General features: G+C 49.2%; 1 protein-coding gene across 3 annotated transcripts in view; it reads left to right on the top strand.

The window, feature by feature from the left end:
* The window catches only part of FGF13 (fibroblast growth factor 13), a 501,868-nt gene that overhangs the window by 591 nt on the left and 485,683 nt on the right, over positions 1–15,594 (top strand). The window contains exons 1-2 of one of the 3 annotated variants that reach the window (XM_074278315.1): positions 13,799–13,935; positions 14,531–14,728. In XM_074278315.1, the coding sequence (XP_074134416.1) occupies positions 14,680–14,728 (49 nt within the window). In that variant the 5' untranslated portion in view covers positions 13,799–13,935; positions 14,531–14,679. Of the gene's footprint in view, positions 1–13,798; positions 13,936–14,530; positions 14,729–15,594 lie in introns of those variants that run through there. The other 2 variants (XM_074278311.1, XM_074278312.1) reach the window with 2 other exon arrangements.

Genomic DNA, 15,594 nt, shown 5'->3' on the forward strand with positions numbered 1-15,594 from the left:
TGAGTAATGAGAATGTAACACTTCATCCTTTCTCAAGGCCCCTCTCCCATTCCCTCACTGCCTTCTCCCCCCTCCCCAGCTCGTTTCTACCACTCCGGCCTCCGGCCTGTAGCTTCAGTTGTCTTTGTTTACATGTTGGCTAGACTACTGTGGAGGCGAAGATAGAGATAGTTGGGATAGGGAAGGATCAGCGTAGCTCAGTCCCAAGGATCCAGAGGGATTCCCATGCTACAGTAAACAGAGATAGATGCCTTAGGGTTAGCAACTTCATGATTGTGACTCTTCTCTGGTTTCCAGCCAGTTATACAGCATAGGTTGTGGGGTGAGGTGGGTTGGAGTGGTGGGTCAGTGAAGGCAGAGATTGTGGAGAGAAAGAAAAACTAGACGTGGTCAGAAGAGTGACGAATACATATTCCAAGTTGTCAGGGAGCAGCGGCGTAAATAAACACAGCATAGGCCAATTAACCCAATCGTCTAGTCGATAAAGATTTATCAAGTGCTGACTATGTGCCAGACATTGCGTTGGGTGCTGGGGAAACAAATGCAGTGAATGAAACCAGTCCCACCATACAAACAATATTCCACCACTGGGAGATGGTGAGAACATAGAGAAGTATATGCGAGCACTTGGGTTGGCCAAACACATGGTGTCTCATTAACACAATTATATATTTTAGTAGAGGATTGCTTGACATAGCAATACTTCTTTTCTAATCTCACCTCTGACAGATATGGCTCTGCCACTCTGAGAAAGGCACTTTTTATACGCCTACTGTCCCAGTCTCTTAAAAACTCGATGTGACTAAGGAACTACTGCTTAACATCTGTTGGATGGCATTTCCATACTAGGAGATCTCCACGTTGATTCAGATGCGCCAGTACTTTAGCAAGAATTATTTTATTTTGTAATTTTAAACTCATAGGATCACAAAATTATGAGACCTTGAAAGAGACCTTGAAGGTCACGTAGTACAGCCGATGAGGATACGGAAGCTGATCGAGATGAAGTGACTTGCACAAAGCCACACGGACAATAACTAAGTGGTGGCCCCAGGACTAAATCAGTTGTAATATTAGGAAGTTGAGGAAGTTTAATTATTCTCCCTTGGTGTCTATGAAATTATGAAAACCAGTTTGAATGGGTCTACACATGGGTTTCTCCATCTGTGCGTTGCCACAACTCTTTTTGTCTTCTCGGTCAGTGAATACCCATCTGGCACTGGCCCCAGACTTGATAATGGTTAGGGCCACTGGTGGCCAGTGATGGTCCTTAACATTCTTGCGGTTCCATGAACGCTTTTAAACTATAGCTGTGTTTGTCATTCAGACGTCAACTGTGCAGCTACATTTTGAATCTCTGCTATTTCAAACATTCACACTACAATAACATAGCGTCTTGAAGGTGAACTGATATGCAAACAGTGTAATACATTTTCTGAAAACAGTAGATTTCTTAATAAATTATTCCCCTTACAAAAGAATTCTCCACTTTCTCAAAAAACAAAAAAAAAAAAAAAAAAGATGAAAGGAGGAGGCACAGCTTTAAATTGTAACTCCCCTAGCATATGTGAAAACGAATCTGTTTACAAAAATTCAAGGTGCATATGGCTTTTCTAGAAAAACTCTGCTTGTTTAAAAAATGGCCCACCTCCGTCAGAACATGCAGTTTGGATTTGCGCACCAAAAGATTGGGAATAGGGAGGCTTGCTTTTCCGTACCGAGGCCCTTCTTGATCTCCACGTGCCGACTTCTTCCATGTTTGCTGCGGTCTAGCTTCCCACATGACTCCTCAACCAAAACATCTCTCGACAGCATTATCAACAGTCTCTCAGCTGTAAAAGATGATGGTCACTTCTCGGTCCTCCTCTCACTTCTCTCCATCTTTTGACAGAGTTGAGAATCCCCTCCTTGTGAAAAGGATTTTTATAATCCCGCATTCTCTGAATTCATCCCCACATCCTTTGTTAGCTTGTCATTTATAACAGCTCCCTAAACCTCAAGATTCTGTCCTAGGCCCTGTTCTTTTCTCATTCTCTATCCTTTTTCTCTCATTTCATCAAATCCCATGGGTTCAACCATCGTTTCTCTGTGGATGTCTCTTTGAACTACAGATCGAAGAAGTGACCCTGCATCATCATCTTCCTACTGGACATTTCTACCTAGATCTCAGGAACTTTTTAGAAATGCAATTTGGCTAAAACAGTACTTAACTTTTCTCTTTAATCCCACTCTTCTTCTAAATATTTCTCTTCTCAACTCGACTTTTTTCCTCTCCTTCATCCCTCACAGCCAGTCAGTTTAAAGTCTTGTCAATAATTATAAGAATAATTTTAAAAATAAGAGTTAATACTAAATAGCACCTACTATGTGCCAGACATTGGGTTAAGCACTTTACAAATATTATCTCATTCGATTCTTCCCAATAGCCCTGGTAGGTAGGTGCTATTGTTATTTCAATTTTATAGATGGAGAAACAAAGGCAGATAGAGATTAGGCTAATTGCTCATTACACAGCTAGGAAGTGTCTGAGACTGGGTAGACTCAGGTCTCCCAGATACACTGTGCTACCTTCATAATATCTCCCACATCTGCCCGCCTCTTTCCACTCCCGTTGCCCTCACCCTACTTCATATCCTCTTGCCAGGAAGGCAGCAGGATGGAGAACTAATAAAGTGGCGTGCTTGGGGTCAAATTCTGACTCACATACTAAGGAGTGTGACCCTGGACTAGTCATATAAACTCATCTGTAAAATGGAATCAGTGACCTCTAAAGTCCTTTCTAGCTGTAAATTTGTGATCGGTCTCGATCTGTAAATGTGACTGTGCAGTGGCCTTTTAGTTGGTCTCCTTGTTTCTTGCCTCTCTTCTCTCTAGAATCTGTTGAACCTCACTCACCTGCTTGAAAACCTTCCATGGCTACCTGTTTCCTCTAGGAGACCTTCTCCATTTCCCCCAGATGTCACTGCTTTGTCGCTCTGTATTCGGCAGGCTTCCAATCCCTCAGGCCTATGTTATAGTTCTAGTTCTATATATATATATATATATATAGCTAGTGAGTTCTGTGAAGGCAGGGAATTTCATCTCATTTCGTCTTTGCAGCACCCCATGCCTTGCAATAATAGGTGCTGGATTGTGTTGAGTTTTCAAAACAACAGCTGGACTTAAGATGACTATTTTTGCCAAGTTGCTTCAAAGAGCAGTTATGGTGGAGCCGCAGTCCAGTACTGTTCTCTGTCTAGGCAGAATAACAGCCAAAAAACCCTCCACAAATTGGTGTTTTCCCCCATCTCTGATTATGCCCTACTCTCCTGATGGGAATTCCTTCCATGCTCTGGGACCAGTGACATCCTCTCTATGGCTCAGCTGCTCACAAGCCCCCACCCCCATCTTCCAGTCTTGCCTCATCAGCTGTTACTGCTTTTCTTACAGTAGCAAATGGTTCACATCAGAATCAGATATGGTTTTATCAGTTGAGTTGACATTAAAGAAGATGGATCACCATCTGCTCGGCCGCTACACCCAAAAGATCAGGGAACCTTGCTGTCCCGTTGCCTCACTTAAAAAAAAATGGGAGCTTCTCGAGAAACTGTCATGTTTTTCTCTTTGGATGCCCAGTCATTCACACATAGTAAATGCCCTTCACTCATTTATCATGTAATAGAAAGAGGGTGGGGCTGTTCCTAAAGAGCTCAAGGGATAGGGAGCTGCAGCCCCTCAGGAGGGAAAACAATAGACTTTCTATCCTTCTGGATAATCTACTCAGTCTACTCTCTCTCCATTACCCTGAGATAACGAGCATGTTTTCAGAGCATTTTGAGGGTCACGGAATCCTTGATTATCGACCTCCCCCAGTCTTGCGTGGCATCTGGCTTGAGAACTCTGTTCTTCATTTTGCAGATGGAGATTCTCAAGTTCATAGAGTTTCAGGGCCTTGACAAGATCATACAACTAGTAAGTCCGGGAGTCAAAAGTTAAAGGCAGGTTCTCTAACTACTCGAAAGCCTGGTACTTTTTTCACTTCACAAAGTAAACTGTGATAGCTGATTGGGAAGAGGCAACAGGGAGCAGGAGGGGCTGATCCCCAGAGTCAGGGGATGCACAGGAGATGAGAAGTCACATTCCCACCTAGAAGAGGAAATCCCCAATTGTAGTTTCAACAGCCCCAAAGCAATAAATTCTGGCTGTGGGGAAGTTTAAGACCTCATTCCGCTGTCCTCTGTACAGATCAGGGATCACACCACTGACCTTGTGGTCACTTCTGGCTGCCGTAGTCGAAGAAGCACATGATAAACTAGACAGTGGGTAATCAGGATGACGAAGAGCCTTGAGTTCATACCACATGAGCATTCCATTGAAAGAAATCGGAATATTAAACTTGGAGAAATCTAGACCCAGAGAAGATAAAAAAGCTACCTTCAGAGTATTTTAAGGACTGTGACGGACGAGAGAGATGAGAGACTGAATTTTTCCTGACCTCAAATGGACCCAGGAGCAGTGGGCAGAAGTATCGATGAGTTTCATTCAGATTTGCTGTCAGGAGAAAGTTCCTCCCAAGTAAAGCTGCCCGAAGCCGAGCAGGCTGTCTCAGGAGGGAGTGAGTGGGCTGCCCTTCCAAACCAAGGCTAGATGATGTTTGGGGAGCAAGATGTTGCAAAGAGGATTCTTGAGCGGGTGTGTTGGGTTGGCTTAGAATGGACCCCCTGCTGGGATCCCCTCCCAACTATGCCAATTAATTTTTGGATGCTTTGATCATTATGAGGACATGCATTTACATGTCCTAAGATCAATAACCGATGCCCTATCACTGAGGTTGTATGGTGGCAAGTGTTGTATGTGAAGGCCAAAGCTTGGAGACAGTAGAATTGATCTGGAATCCCAGCTCTGCCCTTCGGTGCTTCTGTGAAGTCACTGATTTTGTTAGCCAGTTTCCTCCTGTATTAATTGAGATGATTTGATTAGATAGGCCTTGATATCCCTTTAAGCTTCATGATCTTAGGTGTAACTTTAGGTCCCTTCATCTCAGAATTCCCCTAAGTCTAAATTGAGTAAGTTGGACCAAGTGCCCTGTGAGGTCCTCTCTTGCTGTAGAGCTATAATACTTTGATTTTCTCTTGTACCGTGTGTTGGGTAGCTCAGTAACAAAAATTTAGGTTCTTGTGAGGAGATTGACAATGCAATATGTATGCATGATTAAATGAAAGATAAATGGCTGTAGCCGCATCATACCCTGGGCAACAATGGCAGCTGTCTCAGGAGCATCTTCTTGGAGCACTAGCCTTTCCCACCTAGGTGGTTTGCAGCTCAACAGACCATAGTATAGTCCATCTGAGGGGCAGGAGAACAGGATACAATCTTTGGGCCTGAGTTTCCTCATCTTTACATAAGCAGTTGTATTAAATGAACAGCTTCTTCCCTGGCCTAACAATTAAAACGGGAAAAAAAGCATTTCTTATCATGCTACATGTTGGGCCTACAAAAATAAAGTAAAACTTTTCTCCCATTCCTCATCATAGGGAAGGCAGCTCAATAGAATGGAGCAAATGACAGACTTGGAGTCAGAGGACTCAAGATGAAATCTTAGCTCAACTCCTTAGTGTTTGTGGGACACATGGCAAATCATATGACCTCTATGAGCCTCAATTTCCTCATCCATAAAATTACAATGTTGAATTAAAAGCCTTCTAAGGACACTTTCTAGTTCTATATGATATTCTCAAAAAAGATAAATAGAGGGACATCTGATCTCTAGAATAAAAAGCCTAGAAAACTTCAAGAAACTGTGGACACTCCCTGACCCTTGGGCATGTCTTTTCCTATCCCCACTCCCACCCCCACTCAAGTCTGGTTCATTACTCAGTTGCCTGATAACTTCCGATAGCTGGGCAAACTGGGACCAACATGCCTGAGATTGGACTTCGTAGCTGCCTATCTCTGTTGCCACGACTGAAAATCTGATGCATGCCTATGGTAAAGAACTCTGACCTTATAGCCCCTCTGTCTCTCCTGACAACTAGCCCTGCCATCCATATTTTCAACTGACCAGACTGCAAATGAAGCATATTCTATTTCTTTCATCCCCACACGGACTTAGGGAAGGAGTAATAACAGCAAAATCTTCTTTCTTTCCATGCTCTCTCCCTGTCCCCCATTCTCCTTGCAGTCCCCCACTGCTTCTCCTAGATAAGACAATTCTTATTTCAAGGGGATGGCAAGACGCTGAGATACACAAAATGGTGGAAGGGAAGAGAGAAACGTCAACAAATAAGCATGGAATTAAGGAAAGCAAGGGACAAAGAAAGACTGAGAGACAGCTAGACATAGAGATACAGACAGATGAAGAGTCGCCCGGTGTCCCTAGATTCAAAGTCCAGAGCTAGGTGACACCATGTAATATCTAGGGTGAGTAACAAACAGAATAAAAATTTAAAAATGCAATTCAAATGAGAATGGAATGGAGAAGACTTAGCTAGCAGAGAATAGCAGTCAAGGGAGGAACAAATGGAGAATATTAATTACCTGGGAGTGATGGTTCCTGATTTATAAATTGTCTTCCTCGCCATAATCCCCCAGTGAGGCAGGTAAGGCAAGTAGCCGTGTCCTCATTTTACAGAGGAGGCAAGGGAGCTCAAGGCCAGTAAAAGGGCTAGTAAGCGTCAGAGACTGTTCTGCAATCCAAGTCCTCTTTCTCCACTGCCATCCCCACAGTGAGACAGAAATGCTTACTACTGAAGGGAAGGAGTCAGATACAGTCAAAGCTCACCATTAGGATCCGAAGCGCATGGGTGTTCACTAATGGTCCAAGAACGGAGTCGTCACATACGCTGTTCAGCATGGATTCCCCCTTATCATAGAACAAAAGAGCTTCAGCTCTTCTCTGTGACCATTAAGAAAAGGTTCTCTTCCCAGATGGGGTTCAGCTGCTGGATTTCCAAAAATGTTTACTTTACATATGATAACTGAGATAGTTTAGATATGCTGTTTCAATTGTCTTCTTCACCAAGAGAGTCTGCAGACTAAGATGATAAGGGTTATGGAAAAATCCAAGGCCAGACTTTGGCCTTAAAGGACAAGTGAGAAAATACTCTTCCCTCCTTTCCTTGGAAAGTTGGGCACTGTTAACTGTTAGTAGTTGATTTTGTGTTTGAAAAGGTGAAGGATTATGGGTATGGAGTATTCTATATGACAGCAGGCGTGGGTGTTGGGCAGGTTGGTTTTGCTTAACTTTGTTATAGAAGAGGGTTCACTGGGCCGGTGGATGTAGCCGGACAGAAATGTGTTGTTGAAGGAAAAGGAATCAATATAACCTTGAATTTTAAAAGGGGGAGGGGGAAAAAGAAGGGGCAGGGGTTATCATTTCATTTTCCTCATTGAAGAAGTTTGTCCAGCTTTTTGACTCTTTCCCACAGAATTTTTGCTATTGAGACAATATTTTTGGTGTTGAGACAAGATAGGGAAGTCAGTCACTGGCAGTTTGTAAAGTCCGCCTTTGTAGCTGAATGGGAATCTTGTGCATACTTTCTTGTATGCACTTATGAGAGACATCCTGCAGCATGTAAATGGTCCCTATGCTGAGTGACAAGGAAGCTTACCGCCATACTTCAGTTCCTTGGAACATTGAAGGATTTTTGACACTCATCTGCCTGCTTTAAGATGAAACGTTGAAATATCAGGGTTTCAGTAACTTCTCACGGGACACACCTGTTCTGTTCTGCATTTGATTCCAAGGGCCCTGTCAAAGGATCCCCAATCTTATCTGGTTACCCTTGAAAAGGACAGAGAACATTACTATGGATGAAGAGAAGAAGAAATTGAAAAAGAAGAAAGAGTTTGAATTGGAATGTATTGGAAGCTATCCTGGTTCTAAAGTTTCAGAAGCCAAGTTTCAGATTGCTGAGCTTTAAATGAAAATCATTGTCACGTCCAAGGTCAAATCATGAAGGCTTTCCTTCATTATAAGAAGATATTTGCATGAAAAACGCCACCTGGTACTGGCTATCCTCCCCAGGACTCCAGGTGGTGCTGGGAAAGGTTTGCTTAAAACAAAAGCAAGTTTAGTCTCATGTGCATCATGTCATCTCTGAAGCTGTAACGTATGGAATTGGAGTCCAGAAGACAGAGACCAAATCTTGTCTCAGGCAATTATTAGCTTTGTGACCTTAGGCAATCCACCTAACCTTTCTAGGTCTCTCTTTTCTCCTTTGTAAAATAGTTAGACTGGATGGCCTCTGAGATCCCCTGCTGCTCTCAGTCTATGCTCTCCTGTGAAGTTCCCAACTGCCAATAAGACAGGTAATTGATAAATCTCTTGCCTCCATACCCTCACTTTCTGCAGATTGGATCCTTTTTAAGGGGAGATTCTTCATCTAAGATCTCTGTTCTCTGGGGTCCCATTGATCCTTTTAAAGGCTCATGATCAAACCTAGGATCCAGACATTGTTCTCTTAGTCATCCCGTAGCCGCTCCCTCATCTGTAAAACGAAGGGGTGGATGAGGTGACCTCTGTGGTCCCTTCCAGGACTGCAGCTTGTGATCCTCTAATTCTAGAGGCATTTGCTGATGGGACAAGCGGCAAGGTCCATGAGAGAAGAAGTAAAGAATTGCTCTCCTCTGTCAGTGATTTTTCAGAGCACGGCTAAACTCTTTTGGTTCCACACTGTGATGACCTCACAGAACCATTTTCAACATTATATAAGCCTGGCAGTCTTGTATCTCATATGCAGGTCACACATCCTTACATCGGTGAAGGCCAGACGGCGCTATGGACATGGTCGCTAATAATGAGGCCAAATGTGTCGGCCACGTGTGCACCTAGGGAAAGAGTCTCGGGGCCGGATTTGCAATAAGTTCCTATACGGTGGAGGCAGACCGCTGTCACCCGAACTAAGGCTGCAGTGGAGTGCCCACTCATCTTCCACTAATACGGGCTCCAGATTCCTCACTGGAGCGGTGGGGAAGAGAGTCAGCTTTTACCTGGAATGTGTCCTTCAACAACGCAGCTCGGACCCTTAGCAAGAGGCTTAGCAGGTCAGCTTCAGGAAATGGGGCCTGGGGTCTGATGAAACTGAGAAAGATTTAGAGGATCCCATATCATCAGCTTCAGTTGTATATGATCATTCTAAAAGCCTTCTTAAAGGTTTATGGTTGACTTATTGTCTCTCTACCGGATACAAATCACCCAAAACAAAGATCTCTTTCCTTTTCCTGTTCTAACTTTCCTCCTCTAAACATGAAGAGAATTGAACTAGGCCCTAGTCACTGGGAGCTCTGTCCCAGTCTCTAGGTTCTGAGTCTCTACAGCCATCCTAACCCAGCCAGAACAATTCTTGTTCTTGAAGTTCTTGAAGAACTGGGAATTCAGTCTGCTGAGTCAGAGAGGGCTTTCTGAATGATGGAGAAAGAGATTACAAATCCTAAAGCTATGCACATGCACACACAGCTCACATGTATGGAGACAGAACAAGTTTATCTCAACCACATGTTAGACTTGGGGACAGAGAGGCTGGAGAAAGAATGGAAAGGTAGCTAGTCATTAGCTAATCTTGAAATCTGTGCTCCTGTAGTGGAAAAGGGGAGAAGGAGGTGGCAAAAGTGGATCACCTTCAAGGGCCTTCCCTCCCTCCCTGCTCTTCCCATCCCACTCCCATCCTCGTGGCAAACACAGTTAATATAAGCTTGCCTTGTGTCAATACACAATGTGACTTGGGTGGTGCATGGATATCCATTATTCTTTTCTCTGGTGTGAGGAAAAACATCCATTCTCTGGATGGAAAAACCATCTTTCACAGACTTACAAAAGGGCCTTCATATCCTTGACAGGTAGTCATTCAGCCTCTGCTTAAGGACCACGAGAAAGAGTAACACCACTTTTTTTAATTGAAAAAAATTAATAGTATTTTAATTTTTTCCCAAATACAAGCAAAGATAGTTTTCAGTATTCACCTCTGCAAAACCTTGTGTTCCAAATTTTTCTCCCTCTTTCCTCCCTTCCCTACTCCCCAAGACAACAAGCAATATGATGTACAATGTTTCAGTATTCTTCATGCTGCACAAGAAAAATTAGATCAAAAGGGGAAAAAACATGAGAGGAAAAAAGCAAACAACAAGAAAAAAGTGAAAATACTAGGATCCACATTCAGTCTCATCATTCTCTCCCTGGAGACAGATGGAGCTTTCCATCACAAGTCTATTGGAATTGCCTTCAGTCACCTCATTTTTGAAAAGAGCCAAGTCCATCACAACCGATCCTCACACAATCTTGTTGCTGTTTACAATGTTCTTCTCTTGGTTCTGTTCACTTCTCTCAGCATCAGTTCATGTAAGTCTATCCAAGCTTTTCTGAAATCAGCCTGCTCATCATTTTAATAGAAAAATAATATTCCATTACATTCATATGCCGTAACTTACTCGGCCATTCTCTAAGTGACAGGCAGCCACTCAGTTTCCAGTTTCTGGCCACTACAAAGAGGGCTGCCGCAAACATTTTTGCACACGTGGATCCTTTTCCCTTTTTTAGATCTCTTTGTAACCCACCACTTTTAAGGCGGTCTAAGATGGGAGAGTTCTGGTAGGAAGTGTTTCTTTGTTTTTTTTTTTTTTTTTGTTTTGTTTTTTTTTACTTTTTGCCTTATATAAGGGTGGTTCCTCTTTCACAGGACAGTCTTTCAAATACTTCAGAACAGTTAGTGTTTCATTTGCCTTGATTTACCTGTTTAGGTACTCTAGTGTGTGTGGGGGGGACAGAGGGAGGGAGGGAGGGAGGGAGGAAGGGAGAGAGAGAGAGAGAGAGAGAGAGAAGAGAGAGAGAGAGAGAGAGAGAGAGAGAGAGAGAGAGAGAGAGAGAGAGAGAGAGAGAGAAGACAGAGAGAGACAGAGACAGAGAGAGAGAGAGGAGACAGAGACAGAGACAGAGACAGAGAGAGGAGAGAGAGAGACAGAGAGACAGAGAGACAGAGAGAGAGACAGAGACAGAGAGAGGAGAGAGAGACAGAGAGAGAGGAGAGAGAGAGAGAGGAGAAAGAGAGAGAGAGAGAGAGAGAGAGAGAGAGAGAGAGAGAGAGAGACAGAGAGACAGAGAGACAGAGAGACAGAGACAGAGAGAGAGACAGAGAGAGAGAGGTAGAAAGAGAGAAGTAGAAAGAGAGAGAGAGAGAGAGAGAGAGAGAGAGAGAGAGAGAGAGAGAGAGAGAGAGAGAGAGAGAGAGAGAGAGTATTGATTTCTCAGCTTGCCTTATTTTCTTAGATTCAGGCTTCTCCAGACAGACCATGACTTGATGGTCTGGACAGGCTGGAATTGGCCTTAGGCTTGTTTTTTACTTTCTCTGCAAATTCCATTTTGCAAGTAAAAGAGAAGTCCTTCAGTCATTTCCTCAGCAGCATAAGCAACTTGTGGTCAAAATGATCAATGCTCAGGCCAACAGTCCAGCTTGGAACTGGCTCTGGAAAACACCCACGTGCATTGTATGTGTGTATGTATGTATGGCCTGTGTGGTTTTGGAGGGAGGTGAGAAGACTCAGAGAATTAAGGTTTGACAGGCTGGCTCACCATTTGTTTCCATCCTGGTTTTTCACGAAAAAGAAATTATTTCAATCTGACATTTATTAAACTCCTTCTATGTGTCATGGGGTATGCTGGGCTCTGGGGTTAGAGTAAAAAAGAAACCATTCCCTTTTCTGACTCCCCCTCCCCCTGTTTACATTTGGGGAGAGGGCAGGAATTTTGGAAAAGCTTTGAGAAAATGGTGCTATTCTTTTCCTGTTAATAATAGCCCACGATGATATATGGTTTTAAGGTTTGCAAATCAATTTGCATGTATTATCTCATCTGATTCCTATGGCAACCCTGTGAGGTGGGTATCATAGTTATTCCCATTTTATAGATGAGGATTGTTGAGGCTGGGGAAGGTCTGGCAACTTGAGTAGGCTTAGGAGGCTGGAGGCTGGGATAGGTCTTCATTGCCACCTGCGGTGGTCTGTCCCCTAGGTAGAGGTTCTTGGCCTTGGGTGGGCAGATTAAGGCCCCAGAGAGATTTCAGAAGGGGCCTGGATTCCGCCTTCCTTTTCACTTCCTAGACTTGTTTCCTTCCTGATTCCCATGCAGTCCATTTTCCCAAATTAAAGGCCATGCCCTGGCTGCCAGAGGGGGCCGGGCACAGAAAGGCCAAGACCCCTGGGCACAGAAAGGCGAAGATCCCTGGTCCCCGCTTGCCCTCCTTAGCTCTCAAGCAACTAGAAGCAGAGCAGAGAATGTCAGGCTTGGGCTCCAAGCTTCCGGGCCTCTTTCCCTACCTCGCCACCCCTCCCCCACGGGCCAGTTTTCTTCCCCTGTGGATCTTCTGCTTCCTCCACCCCTCCCTTCCATCCTGTCCCTTTAAAGAAACAGGCTCTGCCGTGGCCTTCCTTCTCAGGGCACCGCTATTAATTAACGGGGAAACATCGGGCTGGGCAGTGACGTTTTGTCATCGAGCAAGTTTCCTGAGAGAATTTACAAGAAACGCCGGCCCCTCCCCCTCGGTTCCTCCAGATCAAGGAAGGAGGCTGCAAATTGAGTTTGCAGGGTTGCCCACCTTGCAACCCTGGCGGCCGAGGCAGCTGCATCCCCGGGTCCTTGGCGCTGCTGCGGCAGGCTCTTTTAATTGAGTTACTGCCTGGATTTCGCCAGCACTAATCCATCTATATGATGTCTGCGCCCAGTTTAATGCCATTAACCAAACCGAATTAAGGTGTGTGTTGGGGGAGTTAGTGGCACAAGGGGGAGTCGGCATGGGGGACACCCTCCGTGACAGCTCCTGGGCTTCTTGCCCTGGCGGACCCCCCGTCTCCCTGGCGGGCGGGGGCCTCGGTGTCCGACCCGCCTTCACCCCGGCCGGGGCCCCAGCATTCGACATCGGCCTCCCAGGAGCTGGGCCGCTCTTTCCAGGGCTGTGTCCCCCGAAAAAGAGCCCGGCGGCGCTGGACCCAAGGGCTCCCCTTCGGCGCCCACCCCGTCCTTACCCTGGGGCTCCGCCTCCCTTCGCTTCCATCCTTCGTCTAGTTCTAGCTCTCGGTTTTCCCTCGAACCCCGAGCCCCGCAGAGGAAGGCGCCCGTCTCGTCGCCCCCGAAGCAGTTTCCAACAAGTTGGAGCCGGCTCTGCTTCCTCGGACGGGCCGCCCTGGCGGAGGCCCCGGCGTGCTCGGGGAGACAAGACGGGCCATGGTGGTGGGGGGCGGCCGCCCTGGGCTCGGCCCTCCTGTCGCCAGAACCTCGATGGCTGGCAGAGGCACGGCCACTTGGTGGAGGCTTGGCGACTCTCTCTGCCTCCTGGTGCAAATCTGTTGCACACACACACGCACACACGCACACAGACACACGCACAGACACACGCACACACACACAGACACAGACACACACACAGACACACGCACACACACACAGACACAGACACACACACACGCAGGTGCCCCGAAAACACGTCTCTTTCCTAAGCTCCCGGAAGCTCCGCAGCTACAGGGCAGGGTGGCAAGGGGATCGGGCAGAGGAAGAGGGGGCACAGGGGGAGGGTCTTTGTCTAGGTGCCCGCCCCCTCTGGTGGTCAACTCCACACCCTGCCCTAGAAGGGCGAGGGGGGGGGAGGCGGAGCCGAGCCGAGGGGCCGAAGAGCCGGCGGCCCCCGCCCCTGCGCCCCTCTCCGCGGCCCCTAGGGGGGAGGGGGGGGCCTGGCCCGGTTCTCTCCCCACCCGGGCTAGGCTGACGTCGGCGCGCCCCTGCCGCGCTCTTGCTTTACTACAGCCAGCCGGCGGCTTTGTGTGGGTCCTGTCCCTCCCCCAGCTCCCCCCCCTCCTCGTGCCCACACCTTCCCGATTATATATAACGCGCCGCCGCCGCTGGGGCTTCGCAGCTGGCTGGGAGCGAGCGAGGAGCGACAGCGGAGCGGGGGGTGTGGGAGTCCGAGAGACCAGGTAAGGAAGGGCGGCAGCCTGGCGGGCGCGCCCCCTCCCGGGCCCTCCTCCCCCCGAACCGTCCCTCCAAGTGAGGGAGCCGAGAGGGGGCTGCCGGACCACGTGCCCCCCACTCGCCCAGGCTCTGCGGTGTAACGGGCTCACACGTTGCTCAGCACCTGTGCAAACAGTGCCTGCCCCGTGGGGCTGCGGGCTGGGGAGCGCACATTTCCGTCTTTGTTGTAATTTGAGGTGAGGCTGCCTCAGGCACCCTCGGGCGCCCCCCTCCCCGAGGGTCGGTCCGGCCGCTGGGCCCCCGCTGTGCGGCCGGGCGCCCCCTTCCCCCTCCCCTCCCGGCTCCCCGAGCCCCGGCTGCGACGGGTGGCCCCTGGAAGAAGCCGGGAGCCCCGGCTGCGCTCTGCCCGGCCCTGGCGGTGGCATCGGGCTGGGGAGGGGGAGGGAGAGAGGAGAGCCGGGAGCGGGAGGGGGGGAGAGTCCGTGACACCGAGGCAGGAGCCGCTTTTGTCTTTGGCACTCTGGCGGACGCCTCCAGCGGGTGCCGGCGGCCTCACTCACCGCGCCCGCTTCGCTCTCTCCCTTCCCCGCTCTCCTGCAGGCACCGGCGGAGGCTGTGGGAGCCCGAGCCCCGGGGTCGGCTGTCGGGCGCTGCCTGCCTTCTCCCTCGCTGCCAGAGCCCTCGGCGGCCGGCCGGATCCGGGAGGGCTTCCGTTCCTCGGGGCGAGCTCCGCGATCAAACTGGGATCTATGAGTGGCAAGGTGATGAAACCCAAGGAAGAGAAAGATGCTTCGAAGGGTAAGTCCGCCCGCCCGCCCGCTCTCCCTCGCCCTTCCCGCCGCCCGCCAGCTCTCCCTCGCCCTTCCCGCCGCCCGTCCTGCCCTCCCCGCCCCCGGCCGGCCTCGGAGCCTCCGTTCCCCAGCCCGAGCCGGCGCTGCCCTTTCCCCGGTGGGGCCGGCCGGGGTGGGGCGGGGGCCGAGCGCCGGGGCCAGCCTCCAGCCAAACTCGGAGCGGACACTTTCCCCGGCTCTCGTGCCCCGACCCACCGGCGCCGATGCGGGAGCGGGGGCCGCCGCCGCTCCGCGCTCGGTGTGTGCGCCCGTGCGTGTGTACATGTGTGTGCTTGGGCGTGTGTGTGTGTGTGTGTTCGTTGGACAAGTGCAACCTGAGGGCCCCGCGCTCCGCGGGCTGCTCCGTCGGCCCGATCGGAACAAAGAAAGCAGCCCCAGCCAGCCGGGCACGCCTCCGCCGGGCCGTCCCGGACCCGCTCGCGCCGCCGCCGCCGCCTCGCTCCGGGGCAGCCAGGCCCGGCCCCCAGGGGCCGAGCGCTCCGGCCCGAGCAGCCACCCCGGGGAGAACAAAGGCTCCGCTCCCTTTAACCCCCTGCGCCACGGCCGGCCGGGAGAGGGGCAGCTCGGGTCTCGCCCTCGGCCGCCGGCGGCCTGGCCTCCGGCTTCTGCTGCTTAGCGCTCCCCCCTCCTGCGAGAGCTGCTGGCTGCCCCGGGCGCTTGGCTCTCCGGATGGACAGCCTTAGGGAAGCAGGGGAGAAGCGGCTGGCCACCCCTCCCCTCCTCATCCCTTCTCCCCTCCTCTTTCCCCCTCCCCTCTTTCTCCCTCTCCCCTTTCCCTCCTCCTCTCTTCTTCCTCTCCCCCTCCCCTGGCCT

Source organism: Sminthopsis crassicaudata, chromosome X (genome assembly GCF_048593235.1).
Source record: "Sminthopsis crassicaudata isolate SCR6 chromosome X, ASM4859323v1, whole genome shotgun sequence".
NCBI lineage: Eukaryota > Metazoa > Chordata > Mammalia > Dasyuromorphia > Dasyuridae > Sminthopsis > Sminthopsis crassicaudata.